At 39.5% G+C, this 18,481-nt stretch overlaps 4 protein-coding genes and 1 long non-coding RNA gene across 13 annotated transcripts in view; all 5 read right to left on the reverse strand.

Annotated features, from left to right (window-relative positions):
- Positions 1-18,481, reverse strand: part of LOC101737057 (protein prickle) — a 358,717-nt gene that overhangs the window by 203,079 nt on the left and 137,157 nt on the right. The gene's annotated exons all lie outside the window — the stretch shown is intronic.
- Positions 3,039-4,485, reverse strand: Pbp3 (pheromone binding protein 3). The gene is made up of 3 exons (NM_001083626.1): positions 4,349-4,485; positions 3,939-4,119; positions 3,039-3,237 (listed from the first exon to the last, which is right to left on the reverse strand). Exons 1-3 carry the CDS (start codon positions 4,472-4,474, stop codon positions 3,056-3,058), a joined length of 489 nt encoding a protein of 162 aa, NP_001077095.1. The 5' UTR covers positions 4,475-4,485; the 3' UTR covers positions 3,039-3,055.
- Positions 5,494-6,010, reverse strand: LOC134200616 (uncharacterized). The gene is made up of 2 exons (XR_009975608.1): positions 5,860-6,010; positions 5,494-5,671 (listed from the first exon to the last, which is right to left on the reverse strand). It is a non-coding gene; the product is annotated as an uncharacterized LOC134200616 (long non-coding RNA).
- Positions 10,363-12,599, reverse strand: LOC100036585 (pheromone binding protein 2). The gene is made up of 3 exons (XM_012690391.4): positions 12,483-12,599; positions 11,520-11,700; positions 10,363-10,889 (listed from the first exon to the last, which is right to left on the reverse strand). Exons 1-3 carry the CDS (start codon positions 12,597-12,599, stop codon positions 10,696-10,698), a joined length of 492 nt encoding a protein of 163 aa, XP_012545845.1. The 3' UTR covers positions 10,363-10,695.
- Positions 13,313-15,075, reverse strand: Pbp (pheromone binding protein). Its single transcript, NM_001044029.1, is given in 3 exon segments — positions 13,313-13,600; positions 14,028-14,208; positions 14,910-15,075. Coding segments are annotated over 3 exon segments (495 nt in total). The 5' UTR covers positions 15,042-15,075; the 3' UTR covers positions 13,313-13,418.

Consider the following 18,481-nt stretch of genomic DNA (forward strand, 5'->3'; position numbering starts at 1 on the left):
GAATAGTGTAGCTTGCAAACGGTGAAAGAATTTTTGAAATCGGTTCAGTAGTTTCGGAGCCTATTCAATATAAACAAACAATCAAATCTTTCCTCTTTATAATATTAGTATAGATATATAAAAAAGAGATAGGTACAAAAATAAAATAAAAAATCGTTCATGGAAAATGTTCGTATTACAATGGAGACGGTGCGGTCCCGTGCGTGCATACGTTAATCTAAGTACTATGGATTACTCTTCATTACGGAATACATGCACAGCTGAGATGCACGTATTATTAGTATTTACCCAGACGTGTATTATTGTATCTCGCATTCAGTAACATTACAAGACAAGAGATGACAATCTGAGAAATTACTGTATAAGTTTTTGAAAGAAAGTGCGTGTATTATTGAATTTTTAACGTGGAACCGAGATAATTTAGGCATCTCTTATCACACCGCCCGTCGTCAGAGCAGAGCTCATAAAAATTAAATCATACTAAACGTATGCAGAATTCAACTCCCGACACGAATTAATAACGTATTAATAATGCATTAGATAACTAGATGTGACGGGTAGCCGTCATAGATAGAACACAAGATATTTGACAGATACCTGAATCTCGCTTACGACATTTTCCGGATAAGTTTGCATATATAGGTTCCGAATAACAACATTAGGACCGTCGGTCGACTGAGCAATATTACCCGCTCGGTGGAAAATCTTTCTTTCGTCATCTAAGCCAGACACCGCCACCACGGTCTACCTGATCTAAATTGGTTATTGGAGCCTTTTGACAGGTTATGAGAAATATAGATCTATTATATTAATACGTGAAGCAAAAACTTTGTATCCCTTTTAACGAAAATTGCACGGACGGAGGAGTATGAAATTTTCCACACTTACAGAGAATATAGAGAAGAAGTGCACAATGCTAATATTTTTTTTAAATAATGCATAAAAGATACATGAAATCAATAAAGAAAACATTATACACACTACATACCATGTATTTGACGCACACACGCATGCATACTATTTATTGTCAAACTTTTGTTCTTGACGTCTGGTCAAATTGAGAATAGATTAAATATTGTTTGTCTTTATTAATATTTTTTATAGTGTAGCCTTGGCGAAATTAGTGATTATAGAAGTATAAAATACAATCATAATAGTGTACAAACTTACAATTCCAATTATAGTCGAATTTCGACTACTGCGGGACTTCTAGTATATGTATAATCTGATGACGGATCAATGTCGCATCATACATTGATGGCTGTGATTGGCCAGCGGTGACGTGATATCGCACAAAACAATCAGAAATCAGGGAACGCAACAGTGGCACCAATTGTCAGATTTTTAGAAAAAAGATGGACGCGCATGTCACTATACCTATGTTTGTAAAATATTGAAAAACAATTTAATTAGTAGATATTTGAACAAGGAATCGCATTTATTCATTTTCCTGGCCTCCTCTTGGTACCTCTAAGAAATAGACGCAACACCATCATAAGAGATGAGGTGATAGTCTCAATTGTAATGTTAATCGGTTGTTCCACCAGGATGTTGGCATTCACCCGTGCGGACTTACAATACGCCCTACCACCATGGAACCAGCTGGAACCAACAGTTTTTCCTTTGTACAAAAACCCCCCCGTCTGGTTATCTCGAATATTCAATAACAATAATAGCACAATAAACATTTATTACAGAGAATAAAATAAATAAGTTTAGGGAAGAACAGGCACGTAAGGGACACCTGCTGCCAACAATACGACTTTTATACAGGGCGTTAGGAAACAATTGACAAAGCCTAGATCTATAGAAAAAATCATACTTATTTTGAATTGTATCTGAGCAGTTAAACACAAATCAACTTTAAATCTTTCTTACGTAACAATGAATTTAACGGTAAAGAATACTAATAATTATTATAGCACTCTAGGTGCTACATAAACAGAAGTCGTGGTGGCCTAAAGGATAAGACGCCCGGTGCATTCGTATCTAGCGATGTACCGGTGTTCGAATCCCGCAGGCAGGTACCGATTTTTCTAATAATATACGTACTTGCTCAATCAATTGATCAATCTACTGACAAGTTGAGTTAGGGGTGGAACTGCGTTAAAAAGAATTCATTTATCGACAACTTTCATTCGAGTCGAATGCGGGCTGGACGTCGGCACTAAGATGAGTTATTACACCAGGCAACTATGTTTTAACAAAATAATTTATTTTAATGATCTAATTCAGTAGCAACACCTTACATTGTATACCAGAGGGAAATATTAGAGAAGAAAAGCTCCCTTTTTGTTTTCGTATTTCCCTATGCAACGCATCCCCTGTGAGTTCAACACCTGAGCGCTGTGATCACGACGAAATATTGTTTACCCCATCGCAGGAGGGTGATTCTTAACCATTGCAGGGCGCTGTTATCAGATTTTTTTTATATTTTTACAAAGATGATGAATTGATCTTCAAGTAGTTTTCAATACAATTGATGTATAATGTTATTCTATGTATTAGACTTTCTTAAAAAAAAAAAACACTCCGTGCAGTAAAATGTTATGGTGGTTTCTTGGGTGCCTAATTAAACAAATATTTAATAGAATATTGGGCCAAAAATATCAGATTAACATGGAAACTATGTATAGTTTGTTTACTTCGTCAGATATAAAACTGACGATTTGTACAATAATACAAAATTGTACAGAATGGCTTTCAGAAACACAAAAAAACAGACTAGGCATTATTTTAATTTCAATGTCTTGTTTGTAACCTGTCTCCTATTTTAAAGGTAAGTCGAACAAGAGACCTAAATGCCGTTTTAACTTCAAGCCAAATAAAAAACAATTATTGTCTTTTAAAATCCAATTTAAGTTTGTATTTCAAAATACTCACTTCTGAAAATGGTATATGGTATTGGGTAAGCTCACAACTTACCAGGTGCTCTACGGGCTTCTAGAGCTTATAGAGACTTCATATACGCAACTTTTTAGCAGCTTTTTAACTCCAGGAGAAAAGTTGCAGAAAAAAATGATTGTTTAAAACACATCTTAAAGGCTTATTTATTTTATATTTCCGTCATAACTTCTCCTACAATGACGTCGAGTTTCGGTGCCCAGTGGAGCTCGTGCACGCCAGTCCTGAAACACTTGGCCACCTCCAGTACTCTGGAGCACTGGTCGTCTATCGATTCGTGCAGCTTCTCACACCCGTGGATCACTTCCACCAGTTTTGCAGCTACCTCAGTGGCTGGAAAAGAATGATTTCGGACAATTTTGTGATTGCGCCTTGTTAGCTTAGATCGCTACTATTTTTTTTTTATTGCCCTTGTAGGCAGACGAGCATACGGCCCACCTGATGGTGAGTGGTTACCCTCGCCCATGGCCTTCAGCAATGCCAGGCGCAGAGCCAAGCCGCCTATCCGTCACTTTACTCGTACTCTGCTGTGCGGAGATTTCTGGAAAAATTTCGGTGTTCTTTCTAAAGCCGACATGTAGCGTGTGTTCCGGGATCATAGTCACAGTAGAATAGTAAAGTCAAGTAGATAAAATGACTCTCGCTTTGTCTTCCTAATGATGCTATTAGGCTGATATTTGATTTAACCAACAAATCTTCATATTGAATATTTTTATATTGCCCTTGTAGGCAGACGAGCATACGATCCACCTAATGGTGAGTGGTTACTGTCGCTCATGTACGTCAGCAATACCAGAGGCACGACCGCTAGCTACCTACCGCGACAGACTATTCCCGAAGAAGACTATTTCTCGATATTGAAATCGCCGCATGTCCACTCTTTTCCTCCCTTTATGTCATTTTGTAAATATCTAATTAAAAATTCACTACAATTATTTTGGGTACATAACTATGTAAAGTTGAAACAATTGATACTGGACCGTTTGGCTCTGTCGAGACAAATTACTTAATTAAATGTTTTGCAAGCTCCATACCAGCGCCATGCTTCAGAGCGTAGGCCTGTGCGTTCCCGTGATGTAGTTTCCCGTCTCCGTCGATCAGATCCAGCTTCTTGCTCATGCATATTATGGCGCACCCTGTCTCTCTAGTCATCATAGAGTAGTCCAGCTTCCAGAAGTGATACATGTCTGTCAGGATGTGGTCCGTGAGACCGAGCTGACGGTGTTATTGAAGTAATAATTGGTTAATTAAATTTTAATAGAACAACACAACGCCAATACCTAAAGCCGAAATTTCTTCATCTTCAAAGTAAGAAACAGGCAGAATAACGGTTCTGAGCAGCCCAGTAATAAAGATTTGTAAATGTTGCTTGTTTGGCTTTGGTGCTCGATATTGTTCAATCATATTATCGAAATAATCGAACAAAATAGAATTCATTACTCACTTCTTGTTTACACTCGTCAAGGACTCGAATGAAACCTGTTGCGATGTGTCTCATTGCTTCTGAAGAGCCTCTGGCACCAACTACCCCAAGAACCAGTACAGCAACCACTATATTGTATCTCGCCATTTTACTCTTCTCTGGTCATAGACAGTATCAGTTTGTAGCTGTGAGGAATGTCTTTTGTACGTCGCCAACAATAATCTGATTATTACTAGCCACACTCGCTTCTTTATTAACTGGTTAATTAGCACTTTAGTGAATTGCAAAATGATGTAGTACTTCAGGAAGGATGCTCTTAATGATAACTTCGATGTTGTAATTATTGCCACTTTGTATGGTGTCACATCTGTCCGATCTGTATCCATTGTTTTGAAGGGCCTTATAATTGAGACTGATTATATTATTATATAAAATGATGGATATATGTTCAGTATATATCGTAGCTGTCGCCGTCTAAAAATAAAGCCTTTTTTAACTTGCAGGGGGAACGAGCTCTTGACCCATCAGTTGTTAAGTGGTTACAGAAGACATAGACATTACAACGTGAGTGCCACCACCCACCTTGAGGCATGAAGTCTATGTTTCAACTGTTTGGTAATTACGCATCCCACAATTTTCGGGGATTATTATTACTATCACACGCTGTTATTCCTTCATCGTGAGAGATATTCGTGAACATGTGCTAAGTACGAATTTCAACAGAGAAATTGGTACCCGCCTGCGAGATTCGAACACCGGAACAGTCGCATGGCTTAATAAAAGGACACCGGCCGTCTTAACTTTCAAGCCACGACCGCTGCGGCTCGACTAGAACTCGTATCGATTATAGCAAGAATGTTTTACAATAAATCGCTATTGGAATATCGAAGGAATATTCTTAGAAACTACAAAAATCATCCACCATAACCGGGTTGTTCGTCTAACTTTTATATTAACTACAATTCCTGGACAATGTTCTGATCAGTGTTTTGCTAAACTTCACTTTCAATCTCTGGAAGTCAATCACATTCCATTCGCCCGAAAGATGCATCCACTCAAGGAACTCAACAAAAACAGGTTTCGTTGGCGACTGACATCTTATGAAGCGTTGTTTCGTCTGCAAATCTTCGTCAATTAAAATAATGAGGACGAATAATACAACTGTCTCCATAAAACATTATTTATTACGTATTTATCAATATTAGAACGTCGGAGTCAAACCTAACTGGTTGATCCTATTTTTGTAACATTTGACTTGCTCCAACGCCCACAGACATGGATCTGTTTCGGTATTCTCACCACACGCATAGAATATTTCCACCATTTGATTAGCAATTTTATTATCTGCAAAAAAAGTCCAATGACGGAATGACCTAAGACATTTTATAAAGTAATTGATTGTGTGTTTGTCACTAGAAATGAACAAGAAAATTTTATTATACGTTCTTTATTGCAGTTATAAAAATAATGGTTACTGTTGTATTGGGTTATTAGTTAATGAAGTTTAAATTTATCATGTTATATGATATGACCATTTGCTTTTAATCAGACAGTTGATATCTGTTTGTACATGCTTATTACTACTTGATCACACTTTCGATGGTTTTGTTCTTCCAATTAACCAATTAAGACTTTCCACTGCATCTTCATGAGTCTCACTTAATATTCAAACCTCAAAATGGCGTTAATCGCAACACTATGGAAGTATTTATAGTGTGGCGAAATCTTTGGTTCAGTCACGCGCATGCGCGGCTAAAAAAATCCAGGAGGCCATGATCCCCGCCATAAGAAAACAGATTGTAGGTACATACATTTTTACATAAAAATAAACACTTTATTATTTTATATAGAGCCGCTTTTATTTAAGCGTCCTAAAATATTTAGATTAGGATTATAGACGATGGAGTAATATAAATGTAAATTCCTACTTCAGAGACTTATACATTTCATGTATCTGCTTGTGCTATTAACATTATTGTCTTTCGGAATCTTAACAGAATTATTGAGAGATTGATTTTTAATATCTAAGTACCTTCACTGTTTGCAAAACTTAAAAGTTCCAAATGAGTTCTATATGAAGGGTCCTGTGGATTATCAATTTCCATTTTCTTAAAGATACACAAGAAAGCACAACCAACATCTCTATCCCATGTCGAGCTTTCAGAATACCAAAACGTCATAACTTTTAGCCGAACTTCTGGTTGGAAGTGTCTCTAAAAATTCTCAAGTGATTTACACCATTTCTAATTAATTTAGTGAATAATTTAATTTATTAGTCTACTTTAGCAAATTATTTTGCAATCATGTCTCTTGAATATGTAATTAAAATTTCTGTAACACTTTAGGTTTCGATTCATTGGATTTGCTAAAAGTACTTTTCATATAGTAATTTTTTTTGTTTTTATGTTTGACAATTTCTTGCGGTAGGCAGTGGCTTGGCTCTGTCCCTGGCATTGCTGAAGTCCATGGGCGACGGTAACCACTCCCCATCAGGTGGGCCGTATGCTCGGCAATAAAAACAAGGGCAATAAAAAAAATTGAGAGAAGCAATAGACTGAAAACTTATGACTTCCAAGAACAGTACTTGAGAGACTGTTTCATAAATTTTGTTATTGAAAACATTTACCAAATAGAGATATTTCTTTTATTCGCATACCAGATTACAAAGCATCGTGAAATTGGCATAGTCCAATTGTTTATGCCATATACCGTTGATCAAATTTATCGTTGATAATTTAGGCTGTGCGTTATCCTAGAATAGAAGAACTAGGCCATATTTTATTGTAGGTGTCATCAAAGGCAATAAATGGATTCAACAGTAACAGGAAGTAGTGTTCCCATAGTCCTGCACCAGCCCACTGCGCTCGCCAACCTGTGTTCATTGGATAGGACGCGTCAGTCCAAACGGATAAGTACCACTATCCTGCCTGTTTCTACCGCGAACGACTCATAGGCTGCGGTTTGAGGGGTGGTTAAGGACTCAACACCAGGTACGTCATGAGTTCGTTCACTAATTATGCGCTAAAAATAATAATTCAAAGTAACTACCTCTTCGTCGCACTCTAAAAAGAATCTCGCAAAAGACAAACTAAGATTCTTTACCACGTCCACACCGGATTCACTGAGCACAGTTTGTAAAATACAAAACCTCAGTAACAGTACTCTCAGACGTTGCTTCATATCGATCGCAATTCTTTTTAGGTTTACGCATTCTTCAACTCTTAATTAAAAACGCTGGAGTTCTAATTAAGGCTTTGTTCTAATTTTCCCAATTGATTTGGAGTTATTGATTTTTAATTACCGTCACAGCGGCGTGTGCGATTATTTAATCGTAATATCATTAGTTTTTTCATCGTTGGTTGAACAAACTCTACTTTGACTTTTTTTGTTTAGCTATGCGAGTAACCTCGAGACATTAACATAGCTTCACCGAACGACTTGCTAACACTAACCCTAATAAGGGCAGTTCTTCGCTGAATCTGTCACCGGATCGGAAACGCGACACATTGGGAAGATCCGGCGAGAAACTCAGTGGGCTGTGTCTGTGGTTAATTTTCACGACGAACCCTTCGTAGCATTGTATAGGTTCGATAAGAATGGTGACCAGTGCTTGAAATGAAATTGAATAAAAGCACCGAAAGTAGATCGGAAGGATCCGAAGTGAGGTGTTTTGGGTTTTGAATTTAGGACGAAGCCTTTGCCTTGCGTTGTGTGGCTGTGACATATCTATTCACAAAGAGAATAAGGAATTTAATAGCACAATTGTGATCACTTCTACATTCAATAAGATGAACTGCTAGCTCGTCTAACACCGCTACTTTTTCAGATCTCATCTATATCGTTCTCTCACTGCTGAGGATCGCGACCACATGTGACTTTCGACCATGGGAGGCATGGACCGTATGGTACAGACTACCAAGTGCTTCTCTTACTAGATCTGACCATCTGGCTGGTGTTCTCCCACGGCGCGCTCGCCCTCTATACGACCCGTAATTATGAGCTCCTCTAATTAATGTCTGGGAGACCGCGTGATGTGTCCGAAGAAGCTCATAACATGTTCCCGGCAGATGGAAGAAAGCCTTTTTCGGATGTTTAGCTCCTTTTTCAGATGCCGGACACAATATTGCCGTATTTCTGTTAAAGGGGTAGGTAATCGTGAACAATTATTACCATGAATCCTGATTATACAATGAGCCGTTCCGGTTAATCGCAACTCTCCACTGAGTGGGCGACTGGCCAGCTACACTAACTAGACTTCCTGGTCCAAATATATTTGATTTGAAGTCGTTGTGGCCTAACGGATAAGACGTCCGGTGCATTCATGTTGAGCGATGCACCGGTGTTCGAATCTCAGGCGGGTACCAATTTTTCTAATGAAATACGTACTCAAGAAATGTTCACGATTGACTTCCGCGGTGAAGGAATAACATCGTGTAATAAAAACCATCCCGCAAAATTAGGATTTGCGTAATCACTGGTGGTAGGACCACTTATGAGTCCGCGCAGGTGGGTACCACCACCCCGCCTATTTCTGTCGTAAAGCAGTAATGCGTTTCGGCTTGAAGGGTGGGGCAACCGTTGTAACTATACTGAGACCTTAGAACTTATATCTCAAGGTGTGTGGCGTATTTACGCTGTAGATGTCATTGGGCTCTAGTAACCGCTTAACCCCAGGTGGGCTGTGAGCTCGTCGACCGATCTAAGCGTTAAAAAAAAATATGAAGCCTGATTACACAATGAGCCTTTCCGATAATTCGCAGCTCTCCACTGGGCGGGCGACTGGCCACCACTCCACACTAGACTTCCTGGGCAAAAATAACTGGGTAGTAAAAAACTAAGTGGCACATTTAAAGTTTAGAAACAAGCAACGTTTCGTTCAGGATGTCAATTCAACTGCGCGTCTTTCAATTGGTCACCCGACTGCTGGAACATTATTCTTCTCGAGCGATAAGCGCATAAAGAACATAAAATTTATCATGTTATATGACATGACCATTTGCTTTTAACCAGACAGTTGATAGCTGCTGTACCACATGCCTATTTATACTGGATCACACTTGGATAGTTTTGATCTTCTAATGCAAAAATTAAGACTTTCTACTGCATCTTTATGTGTTTCACTATTCCAAAATCAAAATGACGTTGATCGCAATACTATGGACGTATTTATAGTTAGTTTAGGATTATAGACGATGGAGTAATATATTATTATGTAAATGTAAATTAGCAGCAGATAACTTTTATGTTCTGCATTATACGTAGTCATATTTCATAGTCTGACTGCTGCATACAATTAAGCTTTTATTTAGAGCTGTTCATTCTAGCGCCTGATACTACTAAAAGAGAATAATAAATAAACTGGGACGGAAGAAAAAAAGAATGACAAACTTGCGTTATATATTTTATTACACACTGTAGCAAAGTGAATTTGAAAATCACAAATGTTTAAAATAATCTACATTGTTAATATAAAGAATTGTCCCTAAATTGAAGCTAAAACTAAAATTGCATCGTGTCCTCAAGAGCGCCTTGGGTCGTATTATTTGTCATCTCAATGAACGTGAATGGGCGTTACAGTTAAAAATAAAATGATAGTTACAATTTATGTAACATTGGTCCGACTGTTTTCCTTCTAAAATAAAACATTTAAAAACTGCTTGTGCTTGCTTGATTGCTGGTCAAAAAATCAATGAGTGCATAATTTTGGAATTAGTATCTCTTCATCCTCATTACAATCAATATATCAATATATATAACAAAACAGTAGGATCGAATGTGTACCTATATCCATTGAAATCAAGTAGAAAGGAGGTAACTAAAGAAACTAAACAGTACACAAGCCAGTCAATTTTTCATTATTATCTTTAACTATCTTTTTATTTGTTCGTACTCATCTCTGTAACTAGTTAACGAATATTATTTTCATGTTGTTTTCTCAGGAAGACAGAACAGAATAATAATTTGGAGCATAACATAGGCTTCTTTTCATTAAAATTAGATGTTGCAAAAAAGTTTGGTTTATTTCATAGATTTCTGAATTCTGTAAAGTTTGTCTGTCTGTCTCCAAGTCACAGAACCAATTATGACGATACTAGGTATGTAAATAGTTTTAACATGAGAAATAATATGAGCAACCGCTGCTGAGCTGGTCTTCGCCCACGTATTACAAAATGTAATCCACACGGGAAAAACTACGGAAAAAATGTGTTTAATATAAGCAAGCATACATGTACGTATGTATGCTAGGGATTTGATACTTATGTTTTAAATATTAAAAAGCCTCTAATAATTTTACAAAAATCAATAAATCTAAGCATTCGAAAAAGCGCCCCCACATACGAATTAAGAGTTTCATAATGAATGCAGAGTTAGGACTTCCAAGACACCTCATTTAAGACCTCTGCCATTAAGAGCTCCACGTCGGGGGCCCATTTTAACTTGTGGATCTCAGCGATGAAGCATTTTGCCACCTTCAGTGTTCTTTCGCATTCATCAGGCATAGTTGCGACGGATTGCGAACACCCGTGGATGAGGTCCACTAGCTGTTTTGCCATTGTTTCATCTGTTAATTCAAAATATCACATTTTTACAGGTTTTTAGGAGCCATAGACGTAGTCAAAATGTTAAGAATTTAAACAAGAACAAGCAAGTTCTCACAAACCTATTTTTAGTTACACGGTCACAATAATACTTTTTTACGTTTATTTGTTTTAATAGCCAAGAAATCTTATCAGGTTCTTTTCTGTCTAGTCTGGTGATATTTTTTTTTATGAAATTCAGGAGTATATGTACAAGGTCCAGTACCGGTTTGCGAAACAGACAAGAAACAGGTGAGTGCTTTAAAAGACAGAGGAATAAACGATCTACTACATGGTGAATTACTATCAGGAACAAACTTAAGGACTTCCGTCAAGGACGCTCTTCAAGCCTCGTTTAAAAACGGAAATGTAATATCGCTCAGGTAGCAGTGAAGAGGGGAGTTCATTCCAGTTTGAGTGCGTGACAGAAATGAGTCCTGAAAATATAGTGTGTCAGAGCTCATCCAGGATTCGTCGATCTAGGAACTACGAACGAACTCTGCTGCATTGGCAGGTGGAGCCACGGTAAAAGTAGATGATGAAGTCATTCTAAATCTATTTGAAATATATTTGATTGTTTCTTATTCCAAACTATAATGTAAAATTTAACTAACCAGCGCCATGCTTCCTAGCAAACTCGTGAGCTTTTCCGTGATGTAAATTATAATCTCCATCCATAAGTTCTAGTTTTTTGGACATGCACAGGATTGCACAGCCCGTATTGCGATCGGTAAATTCATAATCTTCTATCCAAAAATTATAAAAATCTTTCAAAACTGTTTCTGTGAGGCCCATCTGAAATTTTAGGTGGTGTTACAAATACATTCTTTGAATAGCTTGAGTTCTACACGGGAACTCGTTAAGATTTTACCTACATAATATTTATACATGTTGATTAAAATTTGTAAAGAAGTGTTTGGTGTAATTTAGCTATAAAAGTGGATAAAATAAATTTTAGCGAATTTCCAATATTGTGACGTTAAAATAATAATGTGTAATAAAAATAATTTACCCAATATTTAAAAATGATAAATGTTCTTCAATTAGAAACCCTAGTTTACGATCACGCAGGATCTTGAGTTATAGGTGCGGAAACATATCTTGATAGTAAATGAATGCCAAACATATAATGGTGTTTAGGCGAACAGTTTTATATATTTTTTTATTAGTAAATTTAATGTCTTATAATGAAAGATATATCTTATAATGAAATCGTGTTACAAAGTTCTTTCCAAAAGTTGGGACTCAAAATATTCATCACCATAGGATGTTGATAAATTGATGAGCTAAATTAATTAACCCTGTTCATCTGGAAAATCTCTCTATCCTTTAATAGGTATACGGACCTGAGTTCTAGAAGAAAATTGTCGATTCGTCAATTCCTGCAGTATGGTCACAGATTGAATGCAGAAGAACGCACATAATAAAAAAAAATTAAAGCAAAAATTCTCAATGACAAGTCAGACACTTCATACACAAATAAAAAAATCAGATGGATTTTAACCATATATCCAATATAAATTTCAGCCCAATCTTTTTTTAATTAGCATTTTAATCGTAGCACAGATGACACGTACCTCCTTTTTGCAAGCTTCCAAAGGTTTTGCAAACTGTATAGACAGATTAGTCATCACATCTCGGGATCCACAAACCATTTCTACGGTTAAAACCACTAGTACAACTTGCAGCTTCATTTTATCAATTGAAATATCTTCGGCTGCTATTCAATTCATATTTAAAGGTATTTTTAATTGACCACTTTTATAATTATGCGCTCTTAAGTTAATTAGTGATGTCGGTTACGTTTGTGTTAATTTGATCCCGAGTTAACTGATTAACACTTAATTATGATATGATGCTTCGTGATCTTTCAAATTGGTCAAGATAGAAATATCGGGCTTCGGAGATATTAGCTTACACAGATGTGGGATATATGGAATTACCCTTCCATATGTCGTCGGGAATGCAAATTCTGCAGTGTCATGTCGGTGTCACGACTATATGAATGATGGAAGCTTAGACCAAAGGACCTCAATAATAAGAGACAAATACGGTAGCGCGGTTGTTAGCGCCTCTGAGTCCGAAGTCGAGAGTCGGAAGTTCGATTCCTACTTGTGGAAATTGTGACGAACAATTTTGCTTTGTGTTTGAGGATTTAATATATATAAATTTATATATTATATTTAAACCTTTAGAGTAGAGGGAATCCTACTTTGGAGCCAGACCGCATGTGATTTATCCACGATAATGTATTTCATAATTAACGGAATAGAATAAATTTATCAGTCTTCATTTCTATCCATTAAACAATCAAGTAATGGAATATAATGGTTAAAATATATGATGGTATTAACTTAAAAATCCTCAGATTTGTTCTGACCATGAGTTTATAAATAAAAGAATCTCATATTAGAATCATGATCCTGCTTGCAACAAAACTTTAATGAAAAATAAACTTAAACAATAAATTATAACATCAATACATTTCTTTAATTGTATTTGAAGGTAGATTCTCAAACTTCAGCTAAAATTTCTCCCACTGCTACGTCCATGCTCGGAGCCCAGTTCAATTTGTGGATTTCAGCTTTGAAGCAGGTCGCGACACCGAGGGTCCAGATACACTTGTCATCGTTAGCTGGAGTGGACTTTTCGCAGCCATGCACTATGTCGATCAGTTGTTGGGCCATCGTCTCATCTAAACAAATTGTGTGGTAAGGTTTTATGGAGTGGGCAGATAAGTTGACCAAGCAAGAACTTCTGGGCATGAAGTAAAATTAGCCAAGCGTTCTGCAATCCAAATTAAATCCTATGGTATGGGTACCGAAAACACACCTACGATATAAGATCAGTACAACCAAACCTCGAATACAGATTAATTCGAGTCAATTAGTAGTTCCCGGCTGGGAATCGAACGTTATTTTGTCTAGAAGTTCCGGATACCATCATAAGGTACGCTGTGAACTTGTAAGTTAAGCAAATTAAAAAAGAATATTCGTGAATTCACAACATAAAAGCTGAAAATATACCTGTATAGCTAGATCTAGAGGGCTAGTTTCGACAATTGTATCCAATGTAAGCTTTAGTGAGACGATAGATTGTTCCTAAGGCCAAATTTCACCTACCGGCTCCATGTTTCTTGGCAAACTCCATAGCGTTTCCGTGATGAAGGTTTCCTTCAGGGTCGAGCATGTTTAGCTTGGTGGAAAGGCACATTATAGCGCATCCAGTCTCCCGGTTTTTAATTTCATATCCCTCTTTCCAGAAATTGTAGAAGTCTTCATTGATCGCATCTGTTAGCGTCATCTGGGGTAAGGTTTTGTTTTAATTAAATAGCCTGAAGTAAAGTGGTCTAAATTTGGGGTGCTACGTCGGTTAGTCAGATAAGATTCAAAACACAATAGTTCTAATCAATGTGGGCTGAATAAGACTGAATCTCATCCAAAAAATCATACCTTGCGAAGGTCGTATATCTAGAATACGTACTGTACAGGTACTAATATCAATTGCTACAAGATAAGGAAGATAGCTGATAAGCACGAAGCGAGAAGACGCCAGACGTGATGGTCCCGACGTGTCAGAGAGTGCATTGGTATCAAGTCGGCCAAAACCAACTGAGTTCGGATGTGTCCTTGACAAGCACAAACTTGAGGAGCTAACTAGCAACCTTCAGTAATGGAGGAAGAGTACAGGTAATGGCAAAAGAAGAAGGCGAATATTTTTTTGTTATTTGACATATAAATGTCAAAATACTTAGAGTATTTTGGTTTCATATTGGTTTATATTCCACAAACCACTGTGTGTGGCTGTGGCATTGTGAGCTTCATAGGTGCCAGGAACCACTTAATACCAAATGACCTAGGAACTATTATTCTCATTTGACAATAAAGAAATACCATAATCAGACAACGATGTCTGTCTGTATTTGAAATCGTAAATAGTACGTTATAAAAAGTTTTATGATTCAATTCTTGTTTTAATAATTAATTTAATAATTAATTACTGACCTCTTTTTTGCATTCGTCCAATGCTTTACCGAAATTTAAGGATAAGTTCTTCATGACTTCTTGAGACGCATCCACTGAGCCCACAGCCATGTAGACCATGAGCGCCAAAGCGATCTGTCCTTGGATAGACATTTTAGATTCTATCTATAAATTGATCGGATCCCCGTGGACTCCGTAATGACACAGATTCATTAATGAATTCTTCCGTCTGGTTTTATACAATTCTTTTGTTTTTAATTGTAGTTCAAACTGACACTTATAATTGCAAGTATTTGATTTGATGCGTTTTGTTTGTCATCATATTAATTAAAAGATTCTTGCTTCTGAAACGTTTTTTTTCACATCCAGATATTTTCAATCTTTGTTATTGTTTATTTATATAAGTTTTATTTTTCTTTTCGACTCCACTTACAGATTGATGATTGCTTTTACTTAAATTGCATGTCTTACGGTAACCATCGCAGACGCGATGTCGCGTATCAATAGACTTTGCAACATTAATGCCGATAATCAACTTGAGAAGTTGTAGCAACATTGAAGTTTTAATTACATCGTATAACGAGAGTCCCTCTTTTCACTGTTCCAGCGGCAAAACTATTTTGCGGCAGAAGTAGGGGAAATCTCACACATGAGGGGCTCACGATACGGTCTACTACTAGAAAAATATATCCTTAATTAAGAAACCTGATCACACTCCACTATGTATAACACTAAATGTATGAAATTAACCATTTATGGAAACTATACGCCGTCTGTGGTATGCTTATGGTACTCTCAAAGAAACCTCTGATGTTCTTAGGAGAGCTCTACAATAATTCATCAGCAGATATCGGCTTAGGAAGGCACAGGGGTCCAATATACCACAAAACGTTCAGTTTTTAATAATTTTATGAAAAACATATTTTGGATTGGTCTGTATGACACGAACACCTATATATTGCATAAACTTAACCAGGCTTGAGAAAAGCGGCTCATATCGTAAATTCCGCTCAGTTGAATTATTACAATAAAAACATCAAACGCTTGCATATATTTAATTTGCAAATTCGAAGCTTTACAGAGTTTTTTTAATGCATACTAGCTGACCCGGCAGACTTCGTAGTGCCTCAATCGATAAATCAAAGACACATCAAGGGGACACATCTAAGGAAAAACAAAATTGTTTGTTTTTATATAATTCCAAGCACTTTCATATTTTTTCAACTTTTTAAACCTTCTCTGGACTTCCACGAATAATTCAAGACCAAAATTAGCCAAATCGTTCCAACCGTTCTCGTGTTTTAGCGAGACTAACGAACAGCAATTCATTTTCTATACTAATATTATAAAGAGGTAAGATTTGTTTGTTTGTTTGTTTCGAATAGGCTCCGAAACTACTGGACCGATTTGAAAAAATCTTTTTCCATTAGAAGCCGACATTGTCCCTGATGAACATAGGCTACTTTTTTTATAATTTTTTTTTATTTATTTTTTGTTTCATTTTTCCGAAGTGAAGCGAGGGCGGTTCGCTAGTTATATATATAGATAATAATAATGATAATATGAGAAAATCCTAGTTTAGGGTCGCAGTGGAATATTCATCAAGTAGTAGTAAAATGAGTTGCGCCATTGAGTTGCACCCTGCTAGACGGTCTTAAGAATCTCACAGCTTGCAAACTTTCACAAGTAACAAGTGAAAGTCGTTCTGTTTTATTAAACTGACATCAACCGATTTGTCCCTTCTAAAGTTAAATTACCCAAGTGTGTAAATATAAGAGTATTAACAAAGACTATGATGAAATTCGTATTTAAAGCTGTGAAGTATTCGAAATTTCAACTGCATAAAGAAACCTTTTTTTTATTTTTATTTTCGGTTAGAGGGCCGAACCTCCTACGAGGTCCCCGCGCAAGAGGGGCGCGCGGGGTATGTGAGACTCAACGATCTGCATGGTGTTGTGAGCAGACCGCGGGCCCAAGGATTTTAGGGCCCACCCACTAAACGACTCCCCTGCACTCTTACACCCGACGTCCGATCCCCTCCGAGGTCAGAACCCGTTTGAGGTAGGGGGGCCAGACGGCGCGGCTCACCCCAAGGACGCCCAGCCGACGGAGCCTTCGAGGCGAATCGAAGGCTCTGAAACGTCGGCCGTCTCGGTACGGCAGCCCGTCGGGCCGCCCAGACGGTGCCGCTGGTGTCCCGGAATACCCCGCTGGACCAGAACCAGCTTGCCGGGTCGAGACGCGATACACCGTCGACCGGTCGCTCTTTTCATTCCACGGCAGCGCGCTAGAGTGCTGGTAGCGCGCCGCGCGGCCTCACCCCCTCAGGTCGCCCCTTGACCTTCACCGGGGGGAGGCCGCTACCTACAGGGGCCGGGACGTACGGGCGTATTCCCGCCTCCGGCCCCCGGCTCGACGGCGATGGATCGGTGCGGAAAGGGAAGAGCTCTCCCTCTCTCGCTCCGCCGCCTCCTTCTGCGAGATGGTGGACTCGCAGAAGTCGAGCATCGCCTTCCAGGACGCGTCGCTGCCGAGCATCGTAGCCACGACGCGCGGCAGCGAGAGGTCCTCTCCTATGACCGCGACGAGGGCGGCGCGTTGCTCGTCAAATCCAGAGCAACGCGCCAATGTATGTTCCGCTGTGTCTTCCTCGTCGCGGTCCGCGCAGTGGTGGCACTGCACCGTCGGTTCCCTTCCGGCTATCTTATGCAAGTACCGGCCGAAACATCCGTGGCCGGTAAGCATCTGCGTCAGCCGGAAGGTGAGGCATCCGCTGTCGCGGCCCACCCTAGTCCGCGAGAACCGGGCGGACCGCCTCGACGGTACGGAGGCCGGCCGACGGGTCCGCCAAGCGGCGAGACCATGCCTCCAGCATGGACCGCCGAGATTGGAGCCTCCGCGCTCGAACTACACCTTCGCCGGGACGACCCTCCCCCTAGAGCGGAGGTCGCTACGCCACCTGTAATCGGCAGCGAGCGCCTCCGCTTCCAGGTCCCAGGGTGGCGCCCCGGCGAGCAAGCACGCCACCTCGAAGGAGACGGTGCGGTATCCTCGGATCGCCCTGACCGCGATCGCGCGCTGCGGACGTCACAGCGCCGCGACGTTCTTGCGGGTCAGGGCGTGGCACCATACGGGAGCGCCGTATAGTGCCATCGACCGCACCACCCCCATGTAGAGGCGGCGCGCCACCTGATCGGGACCCCCGACGTTTGGAAGAAGCCAGCTCAGAGAGCCGGCCGTCGCCATCAGTCGAGGGCCCAACTTCTCAAAGTGAGCGCGGAAGTTCCACCGACCATCCAGTTCGAGGCCGAGGTACCGAAGACCGGTCCCGATCCCGACGCGGACGCCTCCGATCACGAGGTGGGCACCCACAGGCGGCGCTCGTCCCGGCCCGTGAAAAAGCAGGGCCTGGGTTTTGTCGAGCGCCACCTCGAGTCCCAACCGTCGGATCCTTGTGACGACGTGTGCCACGCCTGCGCACGCCAGACGGGCAGACTCCCGGTAGTCCCTCCCCGGAGCCACGACCAAAGTGTCGTCTGCGTAGCAAATTACGCTCAGCCCGGGGAGGGGACCCCGTACGACGCCCCGCAGGA

Source organism: Bombyx mori, chromosome 19 (genome assembly GCF_030269925.1).
Source record: "Bombyx mori chromosome 19, ASM3026992v2".
Lineage (NCBI taxonomy): Eukaryota > Metazoa > Arthropoda > Insecta > Lepidoptera > Bombycidae > Bombyx > Bombyx mori.

Excerpts from the sequence above, each read along its gene's own strand:
- Pbp3 (NM_001083626.1), bottom strand. The coding sequence starts at position 4,474 with ATGGCGAGATACAATATAGTGGTTGCTGTACTGGTTCTTGGGGTAGTT. Across the intron at positions 4,120-4,348 it reads TTGACGAGTGTAAACAAGAA|CTCGGTCTCACGGACCACAT; the intron begins GTGAGTAATGAA and ends TAACACCGTCAG. Across the intron at positions 3,238-3,938 it reads CGCTCTGAAGCATGGCGCTG|CCACTGAGGTAGCTGCAAAA; the intron begins GTATGGAGCTTG and ends ATTCTTTTCCAG.
- LOC100036585 (XM_012690391.4), bottom strand. The coding sequence starts at position 12,599 with ATGAAGCTGCAAGTTGTACTAGTGGTTTTAACCGTAGAAATGGTTTGT. Across the intron at positions 11,701-12,482 it reads TGGAAGCTTGCAAAAAGGAG|ATGGGCCTCACAGAAACAGT; the intron begins GTACGTGTCATC and ends CTAAAATTTCAG. Across the intron at positions 10,890-11,519 it reads TGCTAGGAAGCATGGCGCTG|ATGAAACAATGGCAAAACAG; the intron begins GTTAGTTAAATT and ends TTGAATTAACAG.